At 39.5% G+C, this 17274-nt stretch overlaps 1 protein-coding gene across 1 annotated transcript in view; it reads right to left on the bottom strand.

Annotated features, from left to right (window-relative positions):
* Positions 1-2340: 2340 nt before the first annotated feature.
* LRIG3 (leucine rich repeats and immunoglobulin like domains 3) overlaps positions 2341-17274 on the bottom strand; it is a 36636-nt gene continuing 21702 nt past the window's right edge. The window contains exons 7-19 of the mRNA XM_073541527.1: positions 14365-14508; positions 13957-14100; positions 10226-10306; positions 10037-10108; positions 9870-9941; positions 9500-9663; positions 8777-9097; positions 8409-8690; positions 6687-7139; positions 6248-6403; positions 5556-5705; positions 5212-5469; positions 2341-2957 (exon numbers count right to left, since the gene is read on the bottom strand). Coding sequence (XP_073397628.1) covers positions 2728-2957; positions 5212-5469; positions 5556-5705; positions 6248-6403; positions 6687-7139; positions 8409-8690; positions 8777-9097; positions 9500-9663; positions 9870-9941; positions 10037-10108; positions 10226-10306; positions 13957-14100; positions 14365-14508 — 2527 coding nt within the window. The 3' untranslated portion in view covers positions 2341-2727. The remainder of the gene's footprint in view (positions 2958-5211; positions 5470-5555; positions 5706-6247; positions 6404-6686; positions 7140-8408; positions 8691-8776; positions 9098-9499; positions 9664-9869; positions 9942-10036; positions 10109-10225; positions 10307-13956; positions 14101-14364; positions 14509-17274) is intronic.

The raw sequence follows: 17274 nt of genomic DNA, 5'->3' as shown, positions 1-17274 counted from the left end.
GAGGCCTGCTGCATCCTGCTACTGCATTTATCATAAGTGTGAACACCCTCTTATGAGGATCGGTTTTGTTCAGAATTAACCAACTTTAAAATGTAGGTTAAATAATAGTACACAGCTGCCATCATTTACAGTGATTCCAATAAACCTCCATAAAGTTTTAGCAGTTTGCATAGGATTTTTTTCATGAAATTTTCTCATTTGCATTGTTCAGCAAACGCCATGGTCCGTAAGCAACTTTCAACACAGATCTATTTGATGCTGTAAGTGGTCAGGAAAAGGGTACAAGAAAGTGTCCAAGGCATTATACCATAGAACATGGAAGACTCATCAAAAAGTGGATTCATTTAGGCACCACACAGTGACATTACCTAGAAAAATGCATATACATCAAAATTAGGTGACAGGAGGAATATTGATCATGGAGGCTGCCAAGAGGCCTACAAAAACAGTAAAGCAGCTGAAGGAAAGTCTGGCATGTATTGGCTGTGTACGGCATGTAACTGACAATTTCAATCAAATTTCTGGTTTGGCCTAGCTAGAGAGCAGACCTAAATCCAAACGAAAATCTATGCGTGACCTGTGGAAGGCAGTGCACAGGAGATGCCCTCGCAATCTGACAGATACTGCAAGGAAGAGTGGGAAAAGATTGGCCAGTCTACATGTGCCATACTGATTGACTCCTACCCCAAAAGACTGAATGCTGTCAAATTTAAAGGCTACTTCAACAAAGTTTTAGATCAAAGATGTGCATGCATGCAACCGCATTTTAGTTTTTTTTCCCCACCTGAATTTTTTTTTTTCTTCTTCAATTGAACTCTACAGATTATAGGTGACTAACGCGAACCTGACACCTGTTTTGACCGCTATAAGATTCGGTCACTGCCTTTCAGGGCTTATCTATAAGGCTGTAGATAAGCCCCCGATCCGACCTGAAAGATAAGAAAAATATGTTTTACTATACTCAACTGGGGGGGGGGGGGGGGGGGGCACTCTGCTCCGATGGGCATCGCAGGTCCGGCGCCTCCCATCTTCTTGTGACGCCTCCCTCCTGCTTGCGTCATGGCTCTTCGGCATCACGCTCCTGCGCAAGCGTACTTATCTGCCCTGTTGAGGGCAGAGCAAAATACTGCAGTGCGCAGGCGCTGGGAAAGTTCAGAGAGGCAGAGCGCCTGTGCACTTCAGGAATTTGCTCTGCGCTCAATAGGGCAGAGAAATACGCCTGTGCAGAAGCGCGATGCCGGGAAAAAAATGAAGCAAGCAGGAGGGTGGCATCACAAGAAGATAGGAGGCGCCGGATCTGGACCTGTGACACCCATCGGACTGTCAGCATTATAGAATGCTGTAGATAAGCCCTGAAAGGTGATAGCCTACGATTTTTTTTACATGACAAAAACCTAGCATTTTAACAGTTGTGTTTAGACATATCACATTTACTCTATATCTATCAGCGTCCTTTATGCCCACACTAGTACATTTCATAAAAGGTGATATGCACCAAAGAAGTTGTCCCAAAGTGTTAATGGGGTATTCCCATATCCAATATCCTATCACAATATGTAGTAAGTGCAATAATCAGGTTAGCAAATACCTCCAATTCGAAATGAAGTATAGCTCTTCAGATTTACCATGTCGCTTACCTCATGTAGGACATTGCAGAAGCTTAGGTATCCATGGTTATGATCGGTAAGTGCTGTTTGTCAGTATATGAGTGGTCATAACCATGGATATCTAAAGGTAATGCTATGTCCTACATGAGGTAAGCGACAGTGAATGTGAAGAACTATACTAGATTTCTCATTGGACGTATTTTCTAATATTACACCTTCTGGGATAGTATCTTGAAGATGGGAATACCCCTTTAAGTCCTAACTAAAATCATGTATGCACCCTCTCCCAAGTCAACACTAGTCAAAGGTTAGTGGCATGTGCCGCTGAGCACCCTGTGACTAGAGTGGTGATGACACTGCTCTAGCCAGTCAGTCACTGAGCTTAGTGGTACATGCTATCAACTTTTGCAGTCACCTGAGCACTGAGCGGCTAGAGTAGAGTGATGATGCACACTGTAGACGTGACATTCTAATCAATGTATCGGGGCCATAGCAGCAGTGGGAAGCCAGCGCTGGACCCCATGAGGATGAGTACTTTAGGGTCTTGTCATTTTTTGGGGACTACTTTGCTGAAAGTGGACATCCCCTTTAGGAGGTTAGGTATTTAAATCATTGCCTGACTAAGTGCTACTGCACTTTTATGAATATTGACCCTACGTATGCAATTGAACAATTTAAACTTTTGATATGAATTATTGATAGTTCTAAAGATCATATGGCACGATCACTGATCCATATTTAAAGCACCTTTTTATTTATTCATCATACTGTGCAAATGTACAATACATTTAAAGAGCCAAAAACCAAAAAGATTTGGCAACTTCTTTAGAATACATTATTCATTTTCCATAGAAAATCTGATATAAAAATACAAAAATATTTATACCCAATATTTACAGTTTAAATTATGGCAGGATTTTTCTCTTTATATCAAACAAAAGCTCTAAAATAAGCAGATATTTTATGCAAAGTTTTTTTTTTTTCCTTCAGATTTTCTGAAATCCTTTGCTAGTGACTTTGCATTCACTCAGATCCATTATTATTTCCCTTTGGGCAAAGTCTATAGTTGAGGTAGATTGTTACAGTCTTTGGATTAAGAAATGCAAATATTGCTAAGCTGCTATGTGTCTATATCATAGCAATAAAACATAGTCCTATGATCGTCAGAAATCTTCTGCTTGGCGAGTTCTTTCCCAGTCTCATCTGTAAAAGCAATTCTTGATGGCTCTTCTGTGTTACAGTCTAAATGTATATCCGATGAGGAACGACTATTAGTGTGTGTGGTCAGACATCCCAATGTTTTCGGGAAAGGTTCATGAGGGGGCTTCCATACAGATTTTCCAAATGTGCCTGGAAATTAGAGAAACAAATTTTAAAGCCAATTTTACAGAAGGCTCATTAAATCTTAAAAAAAACAAAAACAAAAAAAAAAAAAACACAACTAGGACCTGCAGATAGTGTAGGTCAAAATATAATCCCATGGTGAATACATCAGTGTTCTTTGTACTGCAAGCGGAGTCCTCCCTGTGGGCATGCAAGCCATCGCCATTCCGCATCAGTGGACCAGGGCTGACTGGTGAGAAGACCGGCGACATCAACCCCTACTCCAGCTAGATGTGCGTCCGAGGACGCACACACATCCAGCTGAAGTGTATTGAAGCGCACAAGCTTGTCAGGTCCGTGTGCCACAATACACATTGCTGGCCAATCAGAGGCCAGCAGCAGAAGTATGCATACATGCGACTGGGCGCATGGCAGTGACCTCATGCGCCCCCTTTTGCTTGGACGCTTAAGTCAGCTACCAGCTTTAGAAGACGACGTGGAGGGGAAAAGGAAGGTGGGTAGCAGTGTTTATTTTCCGCTATGCGTTGAAAGGTGGCGCCGGCAGGATAGGGGACATTACCAGTATTGGGGGAGCATACACAAGGATGACGGATCATAATACATGAATTGGGGAACATCTATCAGGATGGAGGACATGTATGCCAGAATGAGATGCATATACTAGGATGAGGGCCATTTACAAGGATGTGGAGCATGTATCAGGATAGGGGACATGTATTCCAGGATGTTATGCATAGCCAAGCATGTGGGTGCATATCCCAGGTTAGGAAGCATATTTTCCTTTATAGCTGCAGTCTGGTACCCCTGCTCCTGTCTGTACGAGTGTTTTTTTTTCTAAATTCTTTGCGATAAATATGTGTTTTGGGTTGCAGTTTGGGCACTCAGTCTCTAAAAGGTTCGCCATTACTTCCTTAGAGTATGTGAAGCACTGACCCCTTCTACCATATAACAGTACCAATGTCTAGATCCATTCAGAGATGGCAACATAAAAATTACCATAAATAAGTCCTTGGGCAGTGATTCGTCAAGCAGCTTTATGGTTTAAAACGGTTTGAAAAGTGGCTAAATATTTTGAGGAAATTGGACCTGCGCAAAAATATCAGACGTTTTGGCAGTATGCCAGCTTTGGCATCATTTCAAGAAGGGGGTAAAGCAGAGGGCAGGTGACAAAAATAAAAAAAATAATATACAAAAGAAACACCTGTCATTGCCAGGAGTACATTTCTTGTGGTGGTGTACAGCAGCTGAAATATGTTCCATAGTCATTGGGGAGGGCACACCTTTTATTGAATTAGTGCAGTTTACTCCAGCGCACTCTTAAGAATGGCGTATAAAATGCCAGTATTGTAGAATCAGGGATTGGAGACTTTTTTAAAAAAAAAAAAATTAATTTTAAAATTTTGTAACATTTTTGACTGTTTGATTACATTTGGTCTAGTACAGGAAAACTGTGGTGATCCAAGTCCATAACTATTCATTTATCTGGTGATATTTTAAGCACCACTCCAGCATATTTTTTTTTTTTTTTTTTACCCTGGAGCGGTGAAACTAATCAAAGTCCCCCAACCTTAGTAATAGTTACCAGCCGCCAACTTCAGCTCTTCCCAACACAGCCATTTTATGACCGCAACATCTGACTGTCAGAGGAAACGGTCACAAGCTCTCAGTGCAAGTCTTTGAGAGCCTTATTCTGGCTCCCATAGGCTTGTATTGAGTTGCAACTTCCGGATCTTCCTGCAAAAGACCGACTGAAGCGGCGCTGACTGAAGAGGAAGTCAGAAGCTGGTAAGTATAAGACAAGGAGTAGGGAACTTAGATTAGTGACACGACTACGCTGCTGCAACAAAACAGTCTGGAGTGGTACTTTAACACATGATTCAGTCATGCTAGACATACAATGCAACAATGCAGCAATGTCTTTAGGAGTGAATCTGCATGGACAAGTTAACAACTCAAATGAGTTTCGACGACATATCAACAGATCGGCGCTCACCTTACATTTGGCAATTATTGTAAATTGTGACGGCCAATAGTTTGTCCCATACAGTTTGATAGTATTATTACCAGCACATTTGTGTTTTAAGGAAGGTATGTGCTGCCACAATTGACAGATATCCATACATGCCTGAAAGCTGCAAATCAGTTTGATTGCTGGATATGTTTACATGGGGCAAAAATTGGGAATGAGTGATTGAAGGGGCCCACTAGTGGCATTGCCCTAAACAAAAGCAGTCTTAATTCAAGATAAAGTGTACCTTACCCATGTGCAACGTTTTATCAGAATTCTTTTGGACTCCAAAAACATCTGGCTCTGACTCCGTGTTAGTCCGGTTATCTTCACTTTGGTCACAGACGGAGCCAGGAAAAGCATAGATCACAGGAAAACTTCCATTTACATCTGAATTATTGATGAAATGATTGTCATTTTGTTGTGTGTATAAGGATCCAAAGTCCTTTTGTATTCCAGAATCCGGCTCATAAGTATTGAGGGTTGCCGATCCTTGATCTAAAGTACAACCTTTAAAAAGACAAAACAAGTCACTTAATCTTTTTTGTCAAATACGAATCTAGAAATCAGAGAGGTTTGCTGAGGTTTACACCTACTAGCTTGGTAGACTTCACATCCTTCAGGGTTGTATAAGCTTCCTTTTAAATACATTGAGCTTTGCTGGCCCGCATATGGATAATGAAGTGGATCGTTTCCAGCTTCTAGGTCAGCTTCACTTCCATTATCCAAATGACAAATATCTAAAACTAAAACAAAATATTTAATTTAGAGACAGAAGGAGCTCTGCACCGACTTTCAAGGAAAAATGGCTGTATACGAAAATAATAGTCATATACTGTCGTTTTTATGGCCACATATGACTTAAAAATTAAACTGACAGTTACTCTATTCCATAAATCAATAAAAATAGGAAAAGAAACTTCATAATCTATCTCAAGTCAGAGAAATTTGCTCATTTCTCTTCCTGGATTGATTTTTGTCAATTCATAATGAAAATCTGCAAAATTTGCATCTAAGACAGGTTCCCATTAGTGAGATAGGAGATGATAGTTGGTGCTTTTAACATTCTATGGAGGAGTTACAGGCAGACCGAGTCTGCTAAAGGTTATGAGAATTTACTGTCATCTCCTAGCTCAGTAATGGAAAAATCTGTAAATCATTAAATACAGATTTAATCCATTAATTGAGAATTTGGGGAATGATTTATCAGTCATGGAGGAGAAAGAAGCAGATTTCTATGATAAGAAACTTTGATATATTTCCTCTTTCAAATAAGAGTCTAAAATACCATTAGTGTCTCTTTGCTGCAAGAAGTAACCACTCATGGAGGAGGGTATGTAGTGATGGCTTTCATTTTCAGAGGAGATGTATCCTTCTTGTCTGTCGGCAAGTGTTCCCTGGGAAGACAAGTAGCTTGGAGTATCCACTGGCAGGTTTGTCTCATCTATAAAATAAGGTTGCATGAATTACAGTTACAACATGAATACAATGTGTAGATAAAGAGATTTAAAGTATTCTGGTGGTTCGAGATCTAAATATATCTACTGTTGTAATCTGTGGTATATCTTAGAAACCCCAGATGTTTTCCGCCAGATGAAGGTCATTGCCCAACATATGTTCTTCCAACTTGTGTGTCCCTCTAACCACTGATGAATGGCAATTTGATTAACCAAAACTTCAAGTTCACATCTTTTATTTCTTGCCTTGCTCCACACAGTCATACCCACCTGTGTTTGTAACACTGCAATCCTCACTCCGTCTTCGTGTGTGGTATATGATGACCACCCACACGAGGGAGGTTCCCACAACACAGCAAACCACGGCTATAATCACCACCCCAACCGTGGCCCATCCGTCATCCTCCAACGATGGTGTGGCATTTGCAGGGGAATCACAAGTTGGATTGGGAATTACAGAAAGATGTATATTGCCCCTCTCTGTTCCAAGAATATTGGACATCTTGCAAGTGTATTTTCCAGCATCTTCAAAGTCTGTATCCACAAGAATAAGAAGTTGATTCCCAGCAGCAAAGAAGTGTCTCTCTGTTACAGTCAATGGTTTGTCATCCTTTGTCCAATTCACTTTTGGTGTAGGGTTCCCCCCTGCTATGCATTGCAGGACCGTGATTTCTCCTTTTGATACAGTTCGATCTACCAACGGTCGCAGAAAAAATGGGGTTTCTGCGATTAGGAAAAAAAAAAATATATATACACATATATATATTGAATCACACCCTTTGTCAGTAAGGCAAACATTACAAATGTGTAGTATTGATGTGTCCACTCTAGAAATGACAAACTGCACCAATCCAATTTATGCATACACGTTTTATGCCAAAAAGATTTTCTCTTTCTGCATTACACAATTTCTACAGTCAAACCTACAAAATTGTCCCAATTGACAGACTTTTCTCTGCAACAGTACAGCAAAACAAAAATACATACTTATCCAATAAAAACTAAATTACGGGGACTACCTGTAGCTGAAGCTAAAATATTTTACAGATCGCAATGGTTGTCATTTTAATATTAAAGGGAACCTGTCACCCCCGCAGGCGTTTTTTAAGTAAAAGAGCCACCTTGTGCAGCACTAATGCTACATTCTGTCAAGGTGGCTCTTTTATTTAGCGTCCCTTCCACCGCAGAAATAATAGTTTTTAAAATTGGTCAAAAATACCTGAATTTTGACAGGGGGGCAGGTCTTTCCCCCACTGACACAGACACCTCACATCCATCACTCATTTCTTCCTTGAGTCTTTGCTCCACCTCTTCAGCGTTCTTTTGAAATCCTGGCGCCTGCGCTGTACTGTATTTTCTTGGGCATGCGCAGTTAGCGCTGCCAGTGCTGTCAGATAACATCATGGCCTTCCTATCGCGCCTGCATGGACGCGCGGCCAGTGAACCTGCCCCGCAGTCGATTATGACTTATTCACACTGCGGGGCTGGGAATCTTGGGCATGTGCAGTAGTTCTCTGCGGCTCTCATGCCCAAGATTCCCAGACCCGCAATGTGAATAAATCATAAGCGACTGCGCGATAGGAAGGCTAGGATGTGATGTGACAGTACGGACAGCGCTAACTGCGCATGCCCAAGAAAATATAGTACAGCGCAGGAGCCAGGATTTCAAAAGAACGCTGAGGAGGCGTAGCAAAGACTCAAGGAAGAAATGAGTGATGGATGTGAGGCGTCTTTGTCAGAGGGGGAAAGACCTACCCCCGGTCAAAATTCAGGTATTTTTGATCAATTTTAAAAACGGATTATTTCTGCGGTGGAAGGGACGCTAAATAAAAGAGCCACATTGACAGAATGCAGAATTAGTGCTGCACAAGGTGGCTCTTTTACTTAAAAATGCCTGGGGGGGTGGGTGACAGGTTCCCTTTAAGGTTCTTATCTGATTGAAGCTGTTCTTTAAGACACTCAATTATTATAAACTTGTTAAAAGATGCTTACCTAGCACAGTCAGTGTAGCATTGGCCGATATGCTGCCTGCATTATTCTGGGCTGTACAGCTGTACACACCAGTATCTCCAATTTTGGCGTTCACAATAAAAAACACATCATCTTCTGGCATTACATGCATCCTTCTCTCACGGGCTGCAGGAAAATCTGTACCACCATTTTTCTGCCAGGCGATCTGTGGGGTTGGGTGACCAACTGCAGCACACTCAAGTCGAGCTGTAGATCCAGCACGAATAGTAAGGTCTATTGGCATCTTCGTAAATGAAGGAAGCACTAAAATATTAAATTAAGTTTTTAAGTCAATTTGTATTACTATCTACATAAATCAGAAAAGGTACATAAAGTAAAGCAATACATACTGTTAACAGTCAACTTGACCTTAACCGAGTAAGTAGTTCCAAAATGATTGGAGATGACACACTGGTATTTTCCTTCACTGATAAACTCCACATCACGCAGCCTCAGAATAGCGGTGTACTCCATCACATCGCCACCTTGTACTCGCTGATGAGCATAATTTTCCATCTCGCCATCATGTAGAATTTCATTATCTTTTTTCCAAGAAAAAGTCATTGGGGAGTCACTGCTGCTAGCCGCCGAGCACACAAAGGTCACATTGGAACCTTTTATTGCAGACTGTGTTTCAGGTTGGACGGTAATCTGGGGCTTTGGAAAATCATCTACAAAAAAAACATGAAAAACAAAAAAGTTACTATTATTGTACAACTACCTGATTAAAAAGGTCAAAACTAGCACAACACATAGTTTTAAACAAGAGTGTGTGTGTGCGTACATCTATATATATTTTAATTATATATCTCTATATCCATATATACACAAATATATACACATAACACATCCAAACTCATATTTGGCTATTGAACATTCATAGAAAAAAAACAAACAAACAGCCTATTTCACTTTTATTTTCCCCAATGCCAAGATCAGGAGTGAGGGCAAATAAAAAGTATAAAAAGGTTTTCATTATATTGTTTTCTATATAAACAAGAAAAAAAAAAAAAAAAAAAAAAAAGGTCAAAAGTATAATAAAACATGAAAACACATGCACTTGAGAAACGTACCACACACAAATCCATCGGTGCTCACAGAGAAGATACTTTTGTCTTTTAGACTTTGGGGATGTGCACAGTTTGCCTTTACGAAAGTTTGCAACTTATTTTCGGTCAACCATTGAGGTAGCCATTTCAGCTGACAATCGCACAACAGGCTTGATGTGTTCAGATGCCTATAGAAAGAAAGAAAAAAAAAAAAAAAGATCACAAAAATACATTCACATCGCTTTGCGCAAAAATGACAAAAGCATGGCTTTAAAGCTGCCAATGACTTAATGCATGACTTCACACAGGAGCAGTATCATACTATAATGGGAAGAAAAAACAAAACAAAACAAAAAAAAAAAAAAAAAAAAAAAAAAAAAAAAAAAGGCCTTACAGCTGCTGAAGCCTCTTCATCTGCGAGAAAGCATTACTCTGCATTGACACAATGGCATTGTTGCTCAGATCCCTAAAAAGATGAAAAATAAAATAAATGGAAATACATCGTATTTTTTTCCTTGCACATTCACGTCACAAATAAATAAAATAAATAAATAGACTTACAAATATTCAAGTGCTTCCAACCACGAAAATGCCTTTTTTGTGATCGATCCTATTCGATTGCCCTGTAGCATACTACAAAATAGATTTAAATTAAAGGCACAGAGATCGCTAGATTCGTCAACTTTCAACATCTGATTAAGTGTAAAGAAGCCCTCTAACAATAAAAGCAAGAGTAAAGGATTTACTTACAGCCTTTTTAATTTGTCAAGCCCTGAGAATGCACCATTCATATCTTCAATGGACCACGAAATTTCATTATTTTTGAGATCTCTGAAAACGCAAAAAAAAAAAAAATAATTATATTATATTATATAATTATATATCGAAATCAAAACACTGTTAATATTCTAACTTGGCCTGAACATAAACGCATCTCTCACCTGGTGAAGCACATATTGACGACAGTGAAATTATTAATCCCTATGTATTGGAAATCAACAACTATTCCTTCCGCTCATCAACTATTCGAAAAAGTAGATTTATTATACCACTAGCTGAAGAGTCCGGCCATAGTAACTACGGATAGTTATAACAAATTCTAATGAGAAAAAATATATATATATATATATATATATATATATATATATATATATATATATATATATATATATATATATATACACATATATATATATATATATATATATATATATATACACACTCAGTGTAAAGCCCCACCCACTCAGCATAGCTACATTCACTATAATATTCCACATTGTCCTGTCAGCCAGAGCTACCGGACTACTACCAATAATATCCCACATCATCCCATCAGCCAGAGCCACTGGACTACTACCCCTAATATCCCACATCATCCTATCAGTCTGGGGTCAGAACCAAAGTGCTGAATGGAACGGTCCTAACTTCCATACCGGGGATCCCTTTAAGAGAGGCCTGGGGTCAGAACCAGAACGCTGAGTGGAAGTGCCCTAACTTCCATACCGGTGATCCCTTTAAGAGAGGCCTGAGGTCAGAAGCAAAGTGCTGGATGGATTTGCCCTGCTGACTTCCATACCAATGATCCCTAAAAGAAGCCTGGGGTCAGAATCAGAGCGCTGAGGGATTTGCCCTAACTTCCATACCGGAGATCCCTTTAAGAGGGAAGTTGTGCCTATGGGATGGAGGATGTGTGATGGGTATATGGGCACTGGAGGGGGTAATTCATTTCTGTCATGTGCTCTCTGCTCCTTTCTGGGGGGGGGGGCAGACAATGGCTGGGAGCTTATGTTTTCGGGGATGCTAGATTTCTCCCACCCGGTCAGTGTCTGTTGAGGTGTTGTCGTGGAGTGGGAAAACTGTTGCTCATAGCAACCAATCACAGCTCAACTTCTTTTAAACAGTTATGGTGAAATGAAAGATGCTTAGTGATTGGTTGGTGATACACATACATTCCATTCTAATATATCTCTATCAAAAAAAAGGCAGCACTCCAAATTAAATGTGAAAAAAGTGGATACTTTACTGATCCTCAGGTGGCGACGGGTCACCGTTGAAACGTAGCCACGTGAGGATCAGTAAAGTATCCACTTTTTTCACGATAGAGATGTAGCTAAACTTGTTGCCTCATTAAACTGCACTCAACTGGCATTTGAAGAAACTTGGCGCCCATGGACCCAATTTAGGTCCGTTTATAGACAAAAGCAGGACTAATGTAGCATAATTTAATTACAATAATAAAGCTTGGAAATACACGTACCGCCCCCACATACACCTTTTTCTATCTGTATTTCTTAATCTCAAGCTTTTCTCATTAAAATTCTAATCAAAGTGATATCTTGATAGTTGTAGCAATTTAAAGTCGCATTGCTCACCTGCGAGTCTGACGCATAATGATGTTTTTGACTTATGATTATCGAACTACTGTCTTTTATTCCATAATGTAGTCCTACCCTGTATCGCCGTATTTAGGTCAAGCCTGGTTAAATATTTGTGACTCGTAATGTAAAGCTATATTTGCTGCATTCTGTCCTGATTTCATGTTCATATACTTATGTTTTCAATAAAAAAAAACAATTGAAAAAAAAAAAAAAAACCAAAAAAGCAGGAAAGGCTTTTATTTTGCGAGTTGTAAAGGTTTTTGGGAACTGAATCCTAAAATATTGTTCCTCCAACTGTGAGGCGAGGTTGCGTAACCTAAGGCACTGATAACAATCAGTCAACCCTAGGACAGGTCAGCATTAGCCCTCAGATGACCTTTTATTCATAACAATGGATACTGTTGATTGCTTTCCCCCCTAGTGAGTTCTTTGGGGGTATAGGGACAATACTGATTTTTAAAGTATTTTGCAAAGCTCAACTTTTTCCTGTTCTCAGTAGGAACGCAATGCATAGTAATGACCAATTGAGGAATTAACCTGCTTTGAACCTAACAAATTTTAATTGGTAATTAAAACTTGGCTTCTCACAGAGCTGGTGGGAACATTCCGTGAAAAAGGGTCAATAATGTGAAATAAAATAAAGGGTATTAAACGCGTTGTAGGTGGTTTTCCAGAATCACACTGCATGGGCAAATTCAGACATCAGGGAAGCAGTCTGTCTTTATGATCCGTGATGTGGTGTGGCTTTCCTGCCCAAACTTGACTTGTATGCCTACACGGCTGTCGAGTTCAGGTCGGAAGACCCATGGTCAGTCTGTGGACCATGGTCCATACAACAGTGTTTTACGAAGTCTGAATTCACCTCAAGACAAGAAGATTGGTCCTAAATATTTCCAGTTCTCCAGAATAGAGATAAGTAAATTGATTTGTAATTGAAGTCAGTACAAATTTTCTGGAATCAAAAATTTGTCTGAAATACGATGGCCACTATTTTGCTGGATTTTTTTTGAGGGTCATGAAGGAGGTTAATAAAAAGATTACTACACAACCTTTCTTACGCTGATCCCACATCTTCTGGTACTACCTAGGCTTCACCCGGTAACATGCATTGTGCTCCATGTGATGGCACAAGGTGACGATTGCCGTAGACCTGCATTACTCCCCATTAGACCATAAGAAGCCTAGCTACAGACAACTGGGACCCAAAACCTTTCCAAAGTGACCAGAGAAGTGGGTGGGGAACTCCAGGCGAAACCTAGGACAAGTGAATTTTTTTTAACCCCTTCCTAGCTCTGCATTTATTATGCTTTAGGGGTCTGCAGAAGCCAAATTTTATCAATTGTCTTTTAGATTAGATTTGTATGAATTTTATTACAACGGAATCCTGATTGAATTTGCTTGAAATGACGTTTTGGAGATTCGCTTCTTTATAGTTGAGAATTTTTTGACCACAATAACAGTGTGGGCAGACTAATATTTGTGGCGAGGCGCACGGCAGTTGTAAGATGCACCAATATCATTAAGAGGCGTGCACAATGCTTAATGAGTTTGGCCCAAAGGCTTTAAAAAGCGGCTGGGATTACAAGATATCAGATGAAGCAGATATCATTTATATATATTGCAGACCACAATATCCTAGCCAGTCGATTTCAGTCCAAACTGACATCCTAATATTTTTCTAAATCCTAACAATGTCAGACCACCACCAACATATATTATGAAATTGTCAAGCAGAAACTTCAAGAGTAACCAGTGAAAGTTGGATATGTGGCCACAAGAAAAAAAACAAAACAAAAGGATCTCATTGGTCACAAGTAAAGTGCAAAAATGTGCAAACTGTCAGGGTATATTAAAGCTCAAGCTATTCAATTTAAGATTAACCATTTACATGTAATTAAGAAAACATTACTCAACACAAATGGTAGGATTAGCCGAATCTTACCATTGATCTCCAATACCTTCAAGCAAGCTTATTGTTACAAGATCAAAACTATTCCACACCATAGAACACAAAGAATGACTAGGCTGCATTTCAACATGAATTAATTTAGTCAGGACACAACACTAATATCGGTGTTTCATAAGAGATACATGGTCACTTACAAGGTGTTCAAACTAGACAGTCCATGAAACGCGCCATCAGCAATATTACTAATTTGGTTGTTGCCTATAAATAGTCTACCGAGCAGGCTTAATCCCATAAAACTTGACTCGTCTAATCTTGTTAGTTCATTGAAGGTTAAATCTCTGTAAAATAGAAAAAACGAACGGTTAGGTGTGAAAAGCAAGAAGTTGTACCCACAACCTGATCTATATTTTAATGCAGAACTGTCCTAACTGAAATAGCATGTCCCATAAAAGGGGAAGGCTGAATAAAGAGTCTACATGAAGTCAGAAAGAAAAAATTCTTTAGTATGGCTGTTCTGAAAAAAAGTACAAATCTGTGGTAAGAAACTCATGTTTTGGCATTGAATCTGTAGTGAAAATTGGAGCTAAATTAAAGCAACTCACAGCTCACTGAGTTTTTGGCAAAACTCCCAGGCATCGGGGCTGATCCTGCTGATGGTGTTCTGGCCGAGATGGAGGTGCTGCAACATAAGCAAGCCATACAGCCAGCCTCGACTAATCTCTGTGAGATTGTTATGATCCAACAGCCTTTAAAAGAGGAATGGAAAAATGCAGTGTAAACACATATATAAAGATACAAAATGAACAGGAGAAAAACAACGCAATGCTTTGCCAAGGTATTGTTGGAACTGAAAGGGAAGTTCTGAAAGAGAACCACCTGGATCATAGGACTCTTTTCCAAGAAGAAGAAAAAATATTCATGTTCAAATATTAAGATATTTTAGCAGTATCGGAATATTCAACAATAGTCTCATGGGTGACTTACATCCCTACTCCTAATACACTCTCTCCATCAGTCCATCTATCTCTAACCTCCTTTTTATGCCTATTACAGCTTACCAAGTGTCCTACATACAAAAAAAAAAAAAAAAAAAAAACAGACCTAAGAGTTTTGCAACCTTGTTCCAGTATATGATTTTACCAACTCTCATGGCCACAACCTCCCCCCACATTGCTATTTGTCGCCCACTCAAGACATTGCATACTACATATACATAGATTAACAGGCCATAAAAACCAAGAAACTTAAGAATTTGCACCAAACCTCTCTTGCCTCGACTGCAGCCTTAATAAGACGTTGAACAGTGCCCTTGATGAAGCAGCATCATCTACGCTCAGAACTCCAAGTCTTTTCTCGCCTTGCGCTAGTTTTCTTGAATGCATTATGGACAATCTAGTTAATTTCCAGTATAAGTAGTTTAAACGTGCCCTAAAAACACATTTTACACAGACCTAGAAGATCAAAGCATGAAACTGCTCTATTTTCTCCTCTTAAATTGGCCACAAAATCTGGTCCTTTCCATCATCTGTTTAACCACGGCTGTTTAGTCAGTAAGCCGAAACTACTAACTTCGACTCCTCAATTTCTCTGAATTCTGAACTCACAGCACTGATCACTACTGAGCATGTACATAAAGGGCAGCACAGATTCATCTCAACTGAAAGCCCAGATCCTTGGATCAGGAACAGATCAGGCATTTATAGGGCATAATTTCACTTTGATGGAACCCAGGATTCTAACAGAGACCAGGTGCCACACGATGGTACATCAAAATTACAATTTTATTAAATACACACAATGACACATTATTAAAAAGAAGGTACCAGACCAATTAAAGGGACCCAAAATTATGGAAACACAACACTGAGGGTATCTTGCAAAAAGCATTTCAATATGGTGCATACATGAGAAGTAACCGATGTAAAAAAATAGGGAAAAATTGCCTGCTGTTAAATAATAGATCTCCACAAAGCATATACAATGGAAGGGCTATCTAGCCCATTGTCCTAGTGGCATTCCCTCCCCTATGATGTCAATATTCCCATGAAAAAAGGAACAAAAATTAAAAGCCTCCATGATGAAGCAGTGCGAAACGCGCGTCGGGGGATAGGAGACCCCAGGGAAGCACCACTGATCTTGCGGTATGTCATTTTAGCAACAATTATGTTCTTGCCAGCATTTTCATATGTGACTAAGGACATTGGTAGGGAATATTTATTGGGTAGTGGGGTCACCGTGCTTATTAGTATGTCTGAGGACAGTTTTATTTACTGGTGATTGCCCCACCCCCCCTCACTTTCTCACCCAATTTAACCATTTTGGTTAATTTTTGTTCCTTTTTTCATGGGAATATTGACATCATAGGGGAGGGAATGCCACTAGGACAATGGGCTAGATAGCCCTTCCATTGTATATGCTTTGTGGAGATCTATTATTTAACAGCAGTCAATTTTTCCCTATTTTTACATCGGTTACTTCTCATGTATGCATCATATTGAAATGCTTTTTCCAAGATACCCTCAGTGTTGTGTTTCCATAATTTTGGGTCTCTTTAATTGGTCTGGTACCTTCTTTTTAATCATGTCATTGCGTGTATTTAATAAAATTGTAATTTTGATGTACCATCGTGTGGCACCTGGTCTCTGTTAGAATCCTGGGTTACCATCAAAGTGAAATTATTATTGTTCTATGGTGCATCATCCTCCTGGGGGGGATTAATACTAAGTGGGCATTTCTTGTGAGGTTCATATTTATAGGGCATTTCATAACTTTCCCAAGTGATGAAAACATTTACAGCACATCCTGCATTGTACTACTGTACCCAATATATTATATATTTTACGAGTCGGAGTCTGTCCATTTTATACTGACTCCAACACCCTCCATGCACTCAGCAGCATTTCTTATCTGGACAGATACCGGCTGATGATGAGCTGATATTACTCATTTATTATAAAGATGGCTGAACCAAACAATACAAGCACTTTACCTTTGGTATCGCCACCATATTCCTATGACTAGTAAGCTTGTGCACTCATTTGGTTGATAGAAGCGTTACTCTAAAGTCTGATATTTGTACATGTTCCCTCTCAATTGTAAAGTGCTGTGAAATATTTTCCCTACATACAGTTATTAGTCTGACCACCAGTGACCACATGTGGTAACGTAGGCCTCATCCCCCATTGTGGCAGTGATGAATTAGATGTACCCAGAGTCTTACTAAGACGCTTGTCATTGCCTTGAACAGAGTTTTATTTGGAAATTGGTTACGAAGCAATTTCATAATATTTAACACTTTCCTTGTAAAAAAAAAAATTGGTTACATGTCCTATAGAGTATGCTTGTGGGTTAACCCTTTAATAAGTTGTTCTTAATGAAAACCTCAAAGTTTCCTACAAGATATATAGATTGTGCGTATAGGATTTCCAGGCAGAGAATAGGCCTGTTCTACTCGTGTTATGTACCTTCCCAGTCAGCCACAAGTACCAAACCTAGGCCCACATGATTAGTTA

The sequence above is a fragment of the Dendrobates tinctorius genome, unplaced genomic scaffold, assembly GCF_039654945.1.
Source record: "Dendrobates tinctorius isolate UK_male_01 unplaced genomic scaffold, ASM3965494v1 ptg000122l, whole genome shotgun sequence".
NCBI lineage: Eukaryota > Metazoa > Chordata > Amphibia > Anura > Dendrobatidae > Dendrobates > Dendrobates tinctorius.
This window is presented reverse-complemented; position numbering and strand designations above follow the sequence as displayed.